The sequence below is a fragment of the Asparagus officinalis genome, chromosome 7, assembly GCF_001876935.1.
Source record: "Asparagus officinalis chromosome 7, Aspof.V1, whole genome shotgun sequence".
Lineage (NCBI taxonomy): Eukaryota > Viridiplantae > Streptophyta > Magnoliopsida > Asparagales > Asparagaceae > Asparagus > Asparagus officinalis.
In genome coordinates, this window is record NC_033800.1 from 13,140,368 (window position 1) to 13,157,835 (window position 17,468).

Sequence of the window (17,468 nt, forward strand, 5' to 3'; positions counted from 1 at the left end):
ATTGCATGGTAGCACGCTATCCTGATCAAGTGACAAGTAGGGGCTCATCGCATGGTAGGTCACTATTTGACAGACTTGACTATCATAGGTAGTTATTAACGTGATAGTTTTGTGGGGATCTACCATCCTGTTAAAAAGGATTGGTGGGAACATTTGCAGGAGATTGAACTATCAGAGGTAATCAGTAACGTGATAGTTTGTGTAGATCCGCCATTCTGTCGACGAGAATTGGTGAGGGAATTTGGAAGAAATCAGCTATCAGAGGTGATTGTTAATGTGACAGCTTTGTTTGGGTCCGTCATCCTATTGAAGAGGATTGGCGGGAAAGTTTGGAGGGAAATAAGGAATGAAATTATTACCTTAATTGACCTCGTGAGAGTTGAAGGATGAAATCCTTTCTTGTGCTAACATGTTGCTTGATTTTCTTTCACACAATTTCCTTCAGAAGCCTATGGGTAGTACTTCTTTAAAAATTTATCGTTAATAGGCATCATGATCTTGTCGTCATTTGGTTTGACGAGACGATATGCTCCATTCGAATAGACTATTTCTATTACAAACGGTCCTTCCCATTTGAATTAGAATTTTTCTTTTTTTTTGGAATTGAGTATCATCAGTCATCAAACGGCAAGGACCAAATCTCCTTCCGTGAAAGATCGGTGTTTGACTTTCTTGTCAAAAGCTCTGTATATTCGGGCTTAATAGAACTTGATATGTTGTTGAGCTTCAAGCTGCTTTTCATCTAACACCTCTAATTCTTTGAGATGGCATCGATGACTTGCATCAGATGTCATCACTATAGCAAGTGCGATGCGTAGTGACGGAATCTAGATTTCCAGAGGTAATACATCTTCATATCCGTATACCAATGAGTAAGGCACGGTGCTAGTTAGGGTGCGGACCGTAGTGCGGTACGCCCATATGCTTTCACCAAACTTCTCGTCTCAATCACATTTACTAGCGGACGCCAGCTTAGTTCGGGTCTTAACAATCATCTTGTTGAAAACTTTAGCTAGTCTATTTGCCTATGGATTGTAGGCAGTGGATGTTAGGTTATGAATTCTGAATTTGTCACAGAACCGGGTAAATGCACGACTAACAAATTGTGATCCGTTGTCATGAATGATGTGTCTTAGGACGTTGTATCTATAGATGATATGATGCTTTATGAATTTGACCACATCGCTGGTTTTAACTTCTCTCATGGGAATAGCTTCAGCTCATTTGGAGAAGTAATCGGTTATCGCTAGTATGAAGTGATGACCTTTTGCTGATGGCGGAGATATTGGTCCAATGATATCCATCCCCCATATCTCAAATGACCATGAAGTCATTGTCGAATGCAGGTCTTCAGACAGTTGAAGCATATAATTAGCGTGAATCTGATATTCATGGCAACGTTTTACATAAGCAAAAGCAAAAGCATCGTTGATCATCTTGGGCCAGTAGTATCTCTGTTTGTCGTGAAATAAGATCTCAAATTTTGTATTAATTGAATTGTTTATTACAAATCAAAATCGCTTTTACATAGAAGCAGAGAGAATTGATTCGATCTCTCTTTGTTTAACGTGGTTCTTTGGGGTGATAGGATGCTTCCCTCGATGCTCGTGTCGAGTTTGCTTCCTTTTGATGATTCGAACAATGTTACCGACAAACTTCAGCGTGTGGTAGAAGTTTGGTTGGATGAGTTAGAAGGTCGAACATGTGCTTGATTGCTTGTAGGCTGAGTATGCTGAGATCTCAAAGTTCAGTCCTCTTCTCCTGAGGATTCGAACAAAAATACTAATAAGCTTCGTCGCGTAGTAGAAGCTTTATCGGAGTTTGAATACCCAAGCTAGGATATCTGAGAGCTAAGTGCACAAGATGCTAGGTTTGTCTCATTGCCTCCGCAAATTTCCTCTCTTTTCTGGCCCTCCCATCAATGCCTTCCCTGTAGCCATCAATGGCTATTTATACAGGAGAATGGCTAGTAACCAACCCCTCAAAACGTGGAAAATGGGCACAACCATTTCCATGTTTCAAGCTTTAGTGGCTGACTTGGTCAAGCTATGTAGGATAGCTTGGCAATTCAGGCGAGTTTAGGCAAGCTTGCAGGTGAGGTTGGTGAGCCTGACAAGCTTGCAGACGAGCTTGGCACATGCAGGCGAGGTTGGAGTATGCGGGCAAACCTCGTAGGTAAAGCTATTAGGTGAGCTTCAATTAATTCAAATGAGCTTCAAGCATTGAGGTGAGCTTGGATCATGCAGACGAGATTGGAGTATGCGGGTGAACCTCGTAGGCAAAGCTATCAGGCGAGCTTCAATCAATTCAGGTGAGCCTCAAGCGTTCAGGTGATCTTGGCTCATGCAAGCGAGGTTGGAGTATGCGGTCGAACCTCATAGGCGAATCTATCAGGTGAGCTTCAATCAATTTAGGCAAACTTCAAGCATTCAGGTGAGCTTGGCTCATGCAGGCGAGCTTCTTAAGTTAAACGTTTAGGTGAGCTTAACTTCATTCAGGTGAAGCTCAATGTTTAGGCGAACTTGGCCTTGTCCGCAGAGTCAAGTATTCAGGTGAACTTGGCTTTGCTTATTTGATTCAGGCAAAGTCACGTTATCAGGTGGACTTGCCTTGAATGTTCAGGCGAACAAGTAGACTTGGCTTGGTTCAGGTGAACCCTAGTCTTGCAGGTGAAGTTCAGGCGTCGAGGAACATAACTTGCTGCAAAGAACGAGTCATAACTTTCAAACTGTAAGTCAGAATTAAATAAATTATATATAAAAATTGACTATCTCGATGAGATGAGGCCAACCAAACCAACCAAAGTTCAGTTTGTTACCATCCGTTTGGCCAAATTCCCTTCGGTTTGAGAGATATCAACGTTTTTGTCCGTTTTTTTACTATTTTTGGTAATGTTCTTGCATGCGAACTTCTGGATTTCTCTGTTAGGGATAAAGATAATTTTATTTACCTACAATCTCATTCTTTGCAAGTGACCCCAAATCTTAGGTCTGGGCTAGTGAGCTCCGTAGGTACCATCATGGGCCTTCTTCAGAGCTTCTTGCGCTTCTTTGGTTGACAGGCATTGTAATAGCATGTCGTCATACGACCTATGATACAGTGTCTTTATCATCGAGTCATAGTAGAATATTGGAGCATGTTTGTGAACAGATTATCGTTCTTTGATATCTTCGAGGAGTATGCCGTATAATACGTAGTTAATGATTAGAAAACGTCAATCCCTCGGATCGAGTTGACCTGTAGTTTGGTGAGTTGCGTTGACTTTCAGAGCATACTTCGGTCGAAAGAGTCATCAACTTGCAATAGTGATATGTTGACTCGTACCCGGTGGTTGAGTCAGAGTAGCTGCAAGTGCTGTTAATGCATCTGCGTGTGTATTTTTGGCACGTGGTACATAATCAATATGAAAGCCTTCAAATGACTCAGCTAATTTGATGGATTGTCACGCCCCGCTTCCCAAAATACACGGGAACCGAAACATGAACAAGCCCGCGACGTATTAGATTAAGGAGAATAAATAAAATGAATATTTCTCCTCAACCTAATACGCTAAGCGTCTGGAAATATTACAATGCAAAGGCACAGGTCCCTGATCACAATCAGCAAGAATATAATGAATAACACAGAATAAAATAATACATATCACAATGAATATTCATCCCAGACATAATATTACAGGTCAAACGTGCCCTTATACAAAACTATCTGAATGAAATACTGAAGAATATAAAAATACAATGAACAAAAGGGAATGAAAGTGCTACAAAACAAACTGAAAGGAATGACTAAGCTTCGGCTTCTTCTTCTGCTACGTCTGCAATCCTGGCGATCTCCCGGCTGGACCTGTTCTTCCTCTAAGTCTGACGTACACCAGAGAAAACAGGTGTACGTCAGGTGTATGGTGCACGGCAAGACCCGACCCCACAAAGAAAATAGAACAAACGAAAATCCAAAGCGAGAAATGATACGATAACAGAAATAACAAAAAAACGTGCAACTGGAAATCCAACAAAATCAACATACAAATTCACTACTAAAACACGATAGACATAAAGCATCCAAAATCGATCAGGTAACGAGATCATGCAGCTAGCGATCAGTCTAATCATCCAAATCACAAGATCATACAATAGATGGAATTAATACTTAAAATCTACAATTCGAGACGTAGTACGTCGAGCGAAATAATCCAAACAAGGAAACCCTTATGTATATACCATATGTCTCAATTTGTAGATAATTAAATATTAATCCCGATCTATGTATGAAAAGAAAACAACGGGCCATCCTATCACAACTCACTGGTCCACACCTCATATAGAGTCAACACTCATATCACCGGATAACTGACTGTTCACAAATCCTCTACATGCACCCAATACGCCGCTACACTGGATCGGTCAGAGGGCTACACGCAATCCGACTCCGGCCTGGTTCGAACTCAAGCAAGAATCAGGTGAATATCAAGCTCACGGACCAAAGTGGCTACACCGGCTCCACTTTGACCCAACAAACCAACCCCAAGCTACACTGGATCATGGGGAGGCCTGGAAGATACATCAACAGTCTTATCCGATCACATGAACATGGACTTTCCCATCCCAACTCTCTTGTATTTTCTAAATCAACCATAATCTCTATTAACTCGGGTTTACCACCTAAACTCAATCAACACACTCACACATGTCACTAAGTCTGTTCATGACGTACGAGGTCACTAAGTCATGAACTGCTAGGGGTTCTCAAACACAATAGCAAACAATAAGTACAACCAATCATGTGCAACGATATCATGGCATATCACATAATTAAAACAGAAATCACACATTCAAAAATAAACCTTTAAATTAATAATAAATTTCTTTACCTCAAAATGATTTCCTTATAGAATCTTTCTTCTTATGATGGCGTCGTCTCTTGGTAGGTCTGACGACATCCGCCAATCTGTCGAACACCGATTGTCGGGGTTCAGGTGCGCAACATTGGCACTCGGAGAGGACTGCTGAAATAATCCTCTCACAATGGCAGGAATGATTCGCCTGTTGTATTGGTTTTCTTCTAGAGAGTAACTCTCGCAAGTCGGGGCTTTAAGATTGACTCTTCATCGGAGATATGACCCTTTGTTTCTGAGGGGGCGAGACTAGTTCTTGGTGGACGTGAATCTTGAGTCCACTTCGATCCTTTTTAACTTGGCGGACCACATCGTATTCGGGAAGCGGAGTGCGAGGGTCGCGTTGTGATTTATAAACACCAGGCCTTGGCCTGCGTTTAGTCGATGAAACAGACCCCTTAAGGTCTTGTTTTGTTTGGACGCACTCATGAGGCGTCTGTTTTCCCTTAGCAGGGCTGTGTTTTGATTGGACAACGCACCACTGAGGGTCGCGTTTAAGTTGAATCACCCGAGGTTCATAATTGGATTCGTTACCTCGAAGTGTGTGTTCTGGAGTATGAACGCAATGCTTGGGCAGAGCTTCGGAAATGCAATCCTTGCGTCGGATCAAGGATTGATTTTCTCAGAGATGTGCTCGTCGGATGGATCTTCTCCGTCTTCGAGCGGCGTTTTTCTTGGCTTGTTTCAAAGCTTTAGCAGCATGCGTCGTCGGCGTTGATCGTGTCTTTCTCTGTCATAGGCCTTTTACAACCAAGTACATCGTTGTCGAAATGAGCATGGCGATCTTCAGATTTGCCAGAGAAAGTTGAGGCTTCTGCCAAAGGAGAGTGTTTTCTTTGGCATTCATCTCAGGCAGTAATAAAACCATCTATAAGAGTTCTGACAGGTATCTCGCCTAGCCTTGCAGGGCTAAGCCGATCCAGAGGAGAGAGCCTCCTCGTACTTGGCTTGGTCAAACTCACACAACCAAGAGATTTGACGGTTGTTCCAGTGAGGTGAACGCTCGGATTGCCGCCACCACTTCTCGTCAGAGGAAAAAAGAGAAGCAGTCCCCAGCGGAGTCGCCATCTTTTGTTTGGTGGAAAATTTGCAAATAAGAAAATAATGAAAGAACTGTATTTGATTTTTATTCTTTCTAACTGTTTAGAAAAAGAATGTTTACAAATCTCTCAACTCTCGATTACAATTGGATTTCCGATTACAAAAGAGAAGAGAATGATCTGGATTCTCTCCTTTGTTTAATTCTGGGTTCTTCACGGTGGCGATGAGATGCCTCCCTCGAATGCTTGCGTCGAGTTTGCTTCTCGTTGACGATCCGAATATCTATGCTCACTGGAACAACAGTCTTGTCTGGTTGATAACTCTTGATGAGTTTCGTGATTCAGAATAAACTCTAGTAATAGAGTTGTTCAAACCGAAAATAATTCGGTTAATAAGCCAAATATCGACGGTTTAGAGCTTCTCCGTTTGTTGATTTCCCAGACTGTGTAAGGAGTCAATCCTCCTTTTCTGATTCTAGGAAATCTGATCGAAAGATCCTCTCCAAGTAATCAAAATCCAATCTCCAAAAATCCGTCCCTCGATCTGATTATCAAAAATCCGATCTAAGCAATCCAAAAAGAGAGATGCTAACTCTGTTGAGTTTGTTGATATTTATAGGGGGATTAGGGGTGTAACTACCCCCATAATCCGCTCCTAAATGGGGGCTTAGTTACCCCATTGATCGGGTGTAACAACCCACGTAAGCCATTCCTCAAATCGTGGGTGAAGAGCAGTTTTCGAAACTGCCTGGATCGTGTTTGAACAGGTCAGAACTTTGACATGCGTTCTGGCCTAAATTCTGTGTTTGAACGCAGCATCTGGAGGTGCGTTCTGCAGCGATATTGAGCTGCGTTCTTCGATGTTTGAAGGTGCATTTGGCAGCAGTATAGAGCTGCGTTCGACGTCGGTTGGAGCTGCGTTGAGCAGCGATGATGAGCTGCGTTGGGCAGCGATGATGAGCTGCGTTGGGCAGCGATGATGAGCTGTGTTGGGCAGCAACGATGAGCTGCGTTGGGCAGCGATGATGAGCTGCGTTGGGCAGCGATGATGAGCTGCGTTGGGCAACGATGATGAGCTGCGTTTGAGCTGTGATTGGCAGCGATTGGAGCTGCGTTTGAGAGCCGCTGAAGCCGCGTTCGAGCTATGATTGGCAGCGATTGGAGCTGCATTTGAGCTTCTATGTCTTTATATATGGATGACACCAATGACCAGTAGAGAAGGTCTTATTCAGGCCATTTGTAACAATTGAGGCATCTTAATAACGCTCTATCAACTGCAGGTCACGATCTCCACTAAGATTTCTTTGCATGGTTTAACCATGTGCTCTTCAGTGTGTCGAATATCATTACACTGCTCATCAGCACCTCTGATAGTTGCTAATATAATATTAGTCATGTTGTTGTCGCAGCCATCAAGATCAATCATCTCACATAAGAAGCTGCATTTGTGTTTGCCGCGGTAGGTGATTGAATTGGTGTTGTGTCTTGATGATGGTACGCAGGGAGGAGTTCCACGTCTTGGTTTGAAGAGATCGTCGATTTGTAATCTCTTTCTGTCGGAGTGTTGCTAAAGATAGCCTTCTGGAAGTCGTTAGATTGGAACTTCCATCATCGGTGTTTGATGGGGAATCAGCTATCTTTTTTAGACAGCCTATAAAAGTGATATGACTATATATCTAAATAAATATCATATGTATCAAACAAAATTTCACTATCACAAAGTATCGCAATGTGTCACATACAACCAAGAAATGTCACAAGGAACAGCAAATTATCACAAGATACAGATAAAAGTCACAATCAATAGAGTAATGTCACATGCCACTAGTAAAGGTCACACATGATAGACAAGGGTCGCATATAAAAGCATAATGTCACATGCAAAGAGCAATGACCTACATCCCTTGAGAAACCCCTGTATGCATGCATTATAGGACACAAATAAATGCTTGAATCATCTTTCTTCTTGTTCAATGATGACAACAATGCTTGGGTTTGTTTCCATCACCTTTATTTGGTACCTTTAATTGATGATTAAAAGTATAAATAACTTGTTAAATGATGAATAAGTTCTAACTATCACATGTAAGACGTGAATGTCACTTATAAGGTCTAAAAGTCAATTTAAGACCAAAATGTCACATATGATATCATACTGTCACATTTAAGGTCGAAAGCTCATATATAAAACCTAAATATCACGTATGACATCTAAACATCACATATTATACTTATACATCTAAACATCACATATTATACTTATACGTCACATAACATTCCGAAATGTTATATTTAAGGTTAATGGATCATATTTAAGGTTAACAAAATAATGGACTAACCAGGGTAGTAAACCATATGAATGTCTTGTTCAACCAAATATTTGGTCTTTTGTCATCTCTTTAGCATGCCAAGCTTTAGAATAACTAACTTTTAAACCGTATTGAGAGTGTAATTCCTTTTTAATATCAGTTGGTGTGATAGATGAATGGCTCTTCATAATTGATTGTAGCATACTCGCAATTCACCTTCTCGATGCTCTAGAATGACTAGCTGTACTGCTATGTTGCCCACAAGTATTTTGAGAAACTAATTTTTTATAGCAAAGGCTGACACATGGCTCAATGGTGGAGCGTAAAGCAACCACGAGCATTTTGTTTCTTTTGTGAACATGTAATTAGCACGAATGTGTCTTGGCTCATTGTTAACATATTTAAAGAGAAATTCTTAGCTATCGAGTAGTATATAAAAGTTATTCTATCTTCTTTTACGTTTTTAAATTGTTGCCCTTTTTCAGTAATTGCCTCGTACCACCATCATGCCGAGATTCCTATCGAGTCACTTATTATGTCATCTATTATCCATACATACTCTCCTTGAGGATTATCATTTGGGATCCTCTATGATTCCTGGATATGCTCTGATGACTACGAGTTTACAGTAAGAAGACTGCAAGTTAAATATAACATACATATAAGTCACATGTGGCAATTACAAATAACTGTTGACTTGTATACGTCACAAATAAAGTCGATATGTCACGTGCAATATCTATAGATCACATATAAGACGTAAACATCACAGTTCTCATTATAACGTGTATACAGAATCTGAAAATAATCTTTTGAATACTTACTTAAACTTTGTTTTTGTTCTTGTTTCTGTCCCTATGGCATGCATGGATTCTTCATCTCTTTCACTAACAGTCATGATTATCATATTTAACCCCATTGAACGATGATAATCTATCATGTTGAGAATATCTATATCTTTTAGAAGCTTAAACGAGACATTGGGAAACTTCTCGAGAGAGTAACTTATCAATAAACTTTCATACTATACTTTAAATTCTCTATAGCATGCATCTTCTAGTCGGTTACACTTGTTGTAGAATTGACTTTAATGAGGATTGCATTAGTGTTTAGCAAAATCACACATATTAAAGATTCTTTCATTTTGGTTGTTGGAGAAGTTAAGAGGAAAGAGTTAAGAGCATTTTGGTTATTGAAGGTTGTCGAGTAGAATCTAGAGAGGGAAGAAAATATTACCTTGATATGGGGACATTATTTGGAGGGAACTTAGTATGTTTCCCTCCAATATTTCATTTCCCTCCAAAAAATCTCTCCTAGCCATTAATGTCATTCTTATCTCTTCTCTTAAACTCATCATTTTTTACTGGACAATGTAATGAGAGACTGCCTAATGAGACAAAAAATTTTGACACTCTGACACTCTACAAAAGGGTAAATTGGGCAATACTTTGAAATATAGTATAGAGACTTTATACAATGTTTGGCTAGGAGTGTTTTAGCATGAAAACTTGGGTCAAATAGCTTAAATGGGTTTGACTCTAGTTGGGGGTGGGGAGTGCATAACCTTTTGAAAATTGCTTGCTCCAAGCAATTATCCCATAATCAAAATATCTTACAGTGAATAAAGAAAGTTTTTGGAGTTGTCATGTATTTTGAATTGATACATCCTCACATATATATATACCCATTTACCATCATATTTTTCAGAAAAACTAACAGCTCTCTGGGTCAATGAGAAAAAAGAATAACAACATAAAAACGAAAATTTTCATTTACATATATAGCAGTTCTCTCATTTCTAAGAAGCCATTGTAGTCGGAGAGCAACTATCATGTACGCAAGCCAATACATCTCTATAGTCTCTAGAGATTGTGAAGGAATCATGCACTTTGCCATCATTACTCCTCTTATACTCAAAAAGGAGGGATGAGTGATTGAAGGCTGTTAGCTTTACGAAACCATAGTTAGAGTCTCTATAAAGAGACCATCGTGTTTGCAAGGTGGTGAAGTCAGAAAGATGGCTGCCTCCACCTCCGGCGACCACGTGGATAGTTCCGTTCATCGTTCCGGTGTAGTGGGATTTCTCAGTACTCACACACTGGTTCTGCATTTATGGAAAAATGTTAGAGACAAAGACAATTGTGATATGTAGTTTCTGAAGGGATGAGAAAGGTACACATATATTTTGGGTAGGGTAAATTGCAGATAACACCCCTCATCTATATCTTCAGTAGCTCGTATTATTCCTCAACTATTTCAGTATTGCTTAACACCCACCTCTGGAGTGATAAAGAGAGGGAGCTATACATAAAAAAAAAAATTCTCAAAATGTGAATCCATAGACGGTACGTGGTACTAAATTAGTCAAAGGATGATAAGTGTTATTGAAGGTATAGATAAAAAGGGTTATCTGCAATTTACCTTGTTGTTTGAGCGTTCATGGATTAGCGTTTAGTTGATGTAGCTTAAATCTAAACCACCACTCAGGTCATTTGCATATTGAAATCACGTGTTGACTTGGATGTGTAACACATCAATGATACACCAATCAAGACTGTGGAGAGGCACACAAACTCCAGTTTGTGTGCGTGTGTGCTTTAGTAGCATGTGTAATATTATTAGTTTTATTACGTTTTAAACTTACGTAAAAATAATTCCATATAGAAAGAATAGAAGTACCTATGTATTCTTTCTTATGAGGTGTTATTAAGGGTTAACTGCAAATGGACACCCCGTAATAATATCGCAAGTGTGGATAGACACCCTGTAGTTTTATTTGTGCGAATAGATCCGTGTAGTAAAGAAAAATTCTTGAGGGGAGGGGTTGTCTATCTGCACTTGAACAAATAATACTGGGGGTCTATCGGCAATTGAGCATAGCTCAACGCGTCCATCTGAAACTAACCCTGTTATTAATCATTACCTCATAAATTGGGCAGGACCTCTCATAGTTATGGACATGCCCATAAAAAGCAATATCCACTCTATACTTCTGCCAGAGCTTCTGAAGGCTCTCTCTTCCCATGGGCTCCTCAAAAGATCCCTCCTGCGCGTAAAAACTCGAAGAAGAGTAGCCGAGAACTCGATGGGCCAAAAATATCAACCACGGTTGCTTTCTTCTGTCTACTGATGCCAAGCATTGCTCAATGAAACGGTATTGTTCAGTTCCTTCCCTCCAGTCATGCTCAGTGTCGGCTATGCAGAACCTGAACATGCCGTAATCTGTAGCGTACCTGTAAAATTTGAATTGAAGTTCAAATTACAGTTTGCTACCTTACAAGGCTAATTAAGCACTTAACTAATTTACAGCCTACCCTATTTCAGACATATATACCCTCACGTGTTCTCGACAGAAAAACATTTTAAAATTAACACGTCAGTACACTTCCATTATGTAGATGTCAGAATATCCATTTGATTGTTCGCTTGCGATTTTCACATAATACAAAGTTTATAGCAACTTTTTGCCCTTAATGTTTGTTGAATACTGTTGATCATGTCCCCATTCTATTTTAAAATAGAACATTCTGTTTCCAAATAGAATTGAGATAGGCTTGAAGTAAAATATATTCATATAGGTTTGACAGTAAATTCAACAAACATCAAAGATTATAATGTTATAAAATTAATATATGAGTGTCAATTTGGATTATTCCGGGGAATATTTCCATATTTCCATAACAAAAGGTATACCCAAGTGCCAGTTTTAAAATTTTCACATGGAACACAAATGCTTATAAGGGTACTGATTTATCTAGTCTGCACAAAATTATTATTGAATTAATTTTTTTTTCCATCACGGTACAAAATTGTGCGTTTGCATACAACCGAAAACTTTACATACCAAAATTTTGCTCTGTTCTCAGCTGGGACATAGAACATAGTCTCAGCCAGCACACCACATTCCCCTCCAGAGTCTGTAGTATTATAAAAGGATCCTGAGCCTGGCCAATCTCTCTCATGATTTCCACTGCACCAAAATAAAAACCCATAAATTAACATTCCAAGAGACACCTCAAAATTTTCAAAAATTCATGAAAAAAATATTAGTCTGAAACTGACCTTGTGATCATATAAGGGACAGTAGATGCAATAGGCTCAACTTGTGAAGTGAACTGATCCCATTGAGATATGTATCCATTAGCATATGTAATATCTCCATTATGAAAAACAATATCAATGTTGTCCAAATCTTTTATCAACTGATCTGTCGTGTTCAGTGAGCCTGGCTGATAATTACTGTATTCATTTGAGCCATCCCTCTCTGCCTGAAAACAATTAATTTTTTGGCTGATTAGTGATTTCATGTGATTCATATGAGTGGAAAAAAAATTTGAAAAAAGATATTGTTATACCTTTCCCATATCGCCGAAAATTATGACTTTTTGCAATGAGTTTTGTCCCGGATAAGGGGATGCTTTGAAGGTGTAGAGTTTGCTCCAAACATATGTTCCGTCGAATAATTGATGACCGAGCTTGTAAGTATACCTAAATCATTTGCAAAATTTTGAAAAAGATTATATTTTGAAAATTATAAATTATGTAATTGGAAAAAATGAAGGTATTGAGAATTTACACAGAATTAGGCCACAGGTCTTTCAAGAAGCTGGTATGTATGTAACCAGGATGTCTCCATCCAAACGTACGAGCCGGTGATCCTACATAAAAGAATCAGAAAAGATTTAATATCAGGAAATAAAAAAAAACTCTCTTTCCACATTTTTAAATGTATTTTCCTATGTTTCGGTTCAAAAACAGTCAGAGTGTTATTCTGTAGGAAAACACTACAGGCACACCGCCTCTCTCAGCTACAGTGCACGGGGCCCACTTTAGATTTTTTAAAAAAATCTAAAGTGGGCCCCGTGCACTGTAGCTGAGAGAGGCGGTGTACCCCAAGGTGTGGTTGAGGGTGTGCCTGTAGTGCCACTCTATTCTGTGGCGTCCAATTATGGATTTCTTACAAATGTAGACCTCCTCACTCTTAACAGCTAGCTTTCAGGAACGAGTTTTCTTGGATGTTTACATATTTATGAACCCAGTTTGCATCATTCAATTTTTTATTTTTTATAATATTTATGTTGACTAAAGTTAAGAGAAGGAATTATATCAGAGATTAATACCACACATATCGTTGCGACTGAATGTTAAAGTTCCAGCTGGAGAGCGAGTTTTGGGTCCATTCTTTGGTCCCCATTCTACAAAGGGGGCTGCCTCATCAATATCATATCCACTTGTCCAAGTTACAGTCATCTACAAAGTCAAAAACAAATTTAAAGAAATATCAAGCTTTAATTAGCATGATCAAATACTAAAAAAGATTAAAAAGAATCTTACATCCCATTGAATTATAAAAATAAATTTTTTTTGGGTAATTCTTCAAATGCAATCACCGTTACAGAAAAAACTACTTGCAAAACAACGCCTGTCTCCTCATGCAAATAAATTAGTTGTAGGGTGAGTAAGTGCTAACTAAAGGTGTAAACGAGGGGGTTATCTGCAATTTACCATTTTCATATATCACAACTAGTCTTACTAATAATGAATCCAAGGTTCAGGTCTTTTCTACAAAAATGAATAATTCTAAACAAATTAACGTGGAGTAATGCCAAATGCATGAAGAGAGGAGAGGGAAGCGAAAATTACCAGATGAAAGTTTAGAAGAAAAGTGGTCATAAAATTTGTAATTCTATGTACTTACTTCATCCCAAGATTTCCCTTGGGCCAATCTTGGATATACTGGTGCTCTTGGATTTGCGAAGGAGACTGTGTTTGAGACTGCAATGAGTTTTGGCTGCAAATCAATATTATTAACAAAAGATTAAGTTAATAAGTTATAATTTACAATGTTAATAGAATGTAACCAAGCATAAAAATAAAACTATATTATGTAATTCAGAAAAGGGAAAATATAATGATTAATTGGTAGATACGTACACTAGAAATTCCACCAGAAAAGAGTGCAAAGGAGAAGTCTGATCTCTGATTGATTAATTGGAACCTCAATATTGCTTTTCCAGTCTTCGCATAGTCTGGACTTGAATAATTTGCATAATGATACTGCAAATATCATCGACCGTAATAAAATTAGTATTGAATTTAAAGGCGAGGTAATTAAGGAAAGTGGCAGTTATTTAAAGAAGGGTTTTTATATGAAATCATGCAAAATGGGGTGGTTTTTCGAAAAACCACCACAAAATTTTAATTTTCATAAAACCACCGTGAAAACGAAAGTCCTTAACAACACGTCATCAAATCAAAATTTCCATCCACAATATGTTAAATAACAAGCTAAATTTCTAAGGTACCCTCATGGTGGGACCCGGCAATATATTGTTATATTTTCTCATTCAACAAAACACATTATTTATCTTCACAATTTTGTTAACTCCCTTAAAAGTTTTAATTTCCTTCCAAACACTCCTCACTCGTCCCCTCCAAAAAATTTTCATGATGAGCATTTATGTTATTTCATACTTTTATTTAATAAAATAGGGGTAAAATTAGGACTTGGTGGCACTTTGTTAGAGATGCACATTCATGGCGGAGCTATGAAAAATAAAAATTTTGTGGTGATTCTCTGAGAAACCCACTATATTCTGTGGTGGTTTCCCACCCCTTTAAAGAAATTCTTTCTTTTTCTTTTGCTTTAGCTTTTTTCCTTTAAATGAAAGTTGGTATCTTCTACCTTTTCATAGTAAAAGTGAGAAAAATGTTTAAACATTTCTATTTTTTAATAGTTCTTCATAGCATATGTAAAGGATTTTTTGCTTTTATCCACGAGACAGAAATGATCCAAATTGCATCAAAGGGACATAATATAGTTTTTGTTTAAAAACATAATATAGTTTTTTCTTAAAAGCACCTCTAGTTTTGTTTGTTATTCAATTAATTTATTATAGAAGTATTTCAATGAGATTTATTTATTATAGAAGATTCCCTTGTACTTACTCAAACAAATGGATACTCTTACGTTGGATTTGTCAAAGAACGACGACTTCTGAATTCTAAAACGTACCTCGGACTTGGAAAATTAAACAGACTCAAAAGTCATTTGGCGTCATGTCAATCTTTGGTTGAAATTGACAAGGGTTTAGATCTTCTGTCTCAGTTTTTATTTTTTTTTTATCTCAGAAAAAAATAAAAAAATAAAATTTGGTGGACTTAATGATTCGAAGTAAAATTCTCATAATATTCATAAATCAAGATATTTCCACAGTAAGAAATTTTTTTCCATTTTATAACGCTAAAGCAAGTATAATATTTTCTAAAGATAAAAATGCACTAGCCTTTATTGGGGACGAACATATCAATGGAGCTTGTTCTTTATTGTTTCCAAACTCCGGAGGACAAGTAGATGAGCTGAGATTACAACACAATTTGATTAGAAAAACACAATTTATTTATCAATTTATATAAAAAAAAATATGTCAGTTTAAGAATTAAACAAACTACTAGAACCCTAAGAAGACTTCTCTTTTCCCTTTTCAAATTTCTTGTGCTCACAAAATCACTAAAAAGAAATTCCACTAATTAAGTATTTACTAGCTAATTCTCTAAGACCCTCGTTAACTTTGGATGATTATCTAAAAACCACCCTTTTGGACGATTATCGGAAGATCCCCTTAACTTTTAAAATATCAGAAAACCCCCCTTAAGTTCAGCGGTTACAGAAAACCCCCTTTTATCTTTGAGATTTTTATCGAAAACCCATCTAAATTAGGGGGGCTTCTAATAAAATCTTAAAGTTAAAGAGGTGTTTCTGATAAAATCTTGCAGTTAAAGTGGGGTTTTGTGATAATCCCTATATTTTGTGTGAGTGTGTGTGGTGGGGTGTGGTGGGGGGGTTTGTATTTTGAAGGGGCCGTTTCGACAATTGTCCAAGCTTAGAGGGGTGTTCTGATATTACCCTAATTTAAATTTCAAGAGGTCAGAAGAGATTCTTAAGGAGAGAAAAAAATCATGATAATCAATAGTTAAGTGAAATAATTTGTGACAAAATTTATTAAATCATATTACTTGAATTTTGCGGGTGAAAAAACTCCGACCCAATCATCTGCCGATGGCTTTGGGCTCCTAATCTCCACATTCAACCACTCAATATGTTCTCCCTGCACAAAAAATTATCAACAAACCATAATAAACAACTCAAAACAAAAACCAAAAAATGTAAAAGGAATATATCAATAATATTATATACATGCATGCCAAGGAGAGCAGGCAAAGCATTAACGGATGCGGATTCATCTAAGGCGAAAGTCACGGCATGGACCCGAACCCGCGATAGAGGCTGAACTCCGGTGTGATCACCGGCGGTGACTGTACTGATCAGGGGAAGTGACAGAGAAATAAAAGAGAATATCCAAAGAGAAGAAGATAACATCATATCTTTTTTTGATGAAAAGAAAATAAAAAATAGATGAGGGGGGTGTTTATATAGAAGTAGAGAAGAGAGGGACGATGGATTTGAAAAGAGAGAGGAATCAATTAATATTCCAATTAATCACGTAGCTAAGAGGGAATTTTAAATATAGTAAGGACTTTAGTTAGTTGCTGATTATGTACGTGGGGTTAGAATATTTGAATATGCCACTAAAATATTCTGCTTATCTCATGAGTACGCAATTAATCCTATAGAAATTGTCCATTATTCAAGAAAACTTGATGGATTTTTGGTTCGCACTATATCTTGTATACCTCTCCGTATCATGAAATTTGCTCTCTCTTTTCTAATATTTTATTATTATTATTATTATTTTATTTATTTATTTATTTATATTTATTTTTTTATTTATTTTTGTATAGCTTCCTTCTGGTAATTAATATGGAGTAAGGCGGTTTTTTCCATAATAAAATCCTCCTATGGTTACAGATTAGATGGATTTATCAATAATCCATTTTCTGATATCTCATTTAGAAAAATGAACTGCGCCCCTCGTTCTAATTCTCCTTGTATACATAAAGATGCTAAATATGAGTTGTCACTTTATTTAAAAAAAGAGTTATTAAAAAATATGAGTGATGAGGTTAATTGCTCTCATATGACTAGCAGTAGAGCGCCACCACTAGTTTGTCATAGTTTATATTTATTATTTTCTTAAATAAGGTTCAATAGTAAATAACATAAATGCATAATTGATAAGGACAAGAAATGGCAATTTTCATATTTGATTAGTTGACTTTCTTATCTTAATTTTGAAATTTGAATTTTGAATTGTAATTTAATTTTAG

At 37.6% G+C, this 17,468-nt stretch overlaps 1 protein-coding gene across 1 annotated transcript; it reads right to left on the reverse strand.

Moving 5' to 3' along the window:
- LOC109850800 (probable inactive purple acid phosphatase 27) lies at positions 9,986-16,645 on the reverse strand. Its single transcript, XM_020420868.1, has 12 exons — positions 16,438-16,645; positions 16,257-16,348; positions 15,527-15,599; positions 14,175-14,297; positions 13,939-14,031; positions 13,361-13,490; positions 12,817-12,898; positions 12,596-12,728; positions 12,303-12,508; positions 12,085-12,210; positions 11,164-11,473; positions 9,986-10,344 (listed from the first exon to the last, which is right to left on the reverse strand). The coding sequence occupies exons 1-12, from the start codon at positions 16,621-16,623 to the stop codon at positions 10,039-10,041; spliced, it is 1,860 nt and encodes a 619-aa protein (XP_020276457.1). The 5' UTR covers positions 16,624-16,645; the 3' UTR covers positions 9,986-10,038.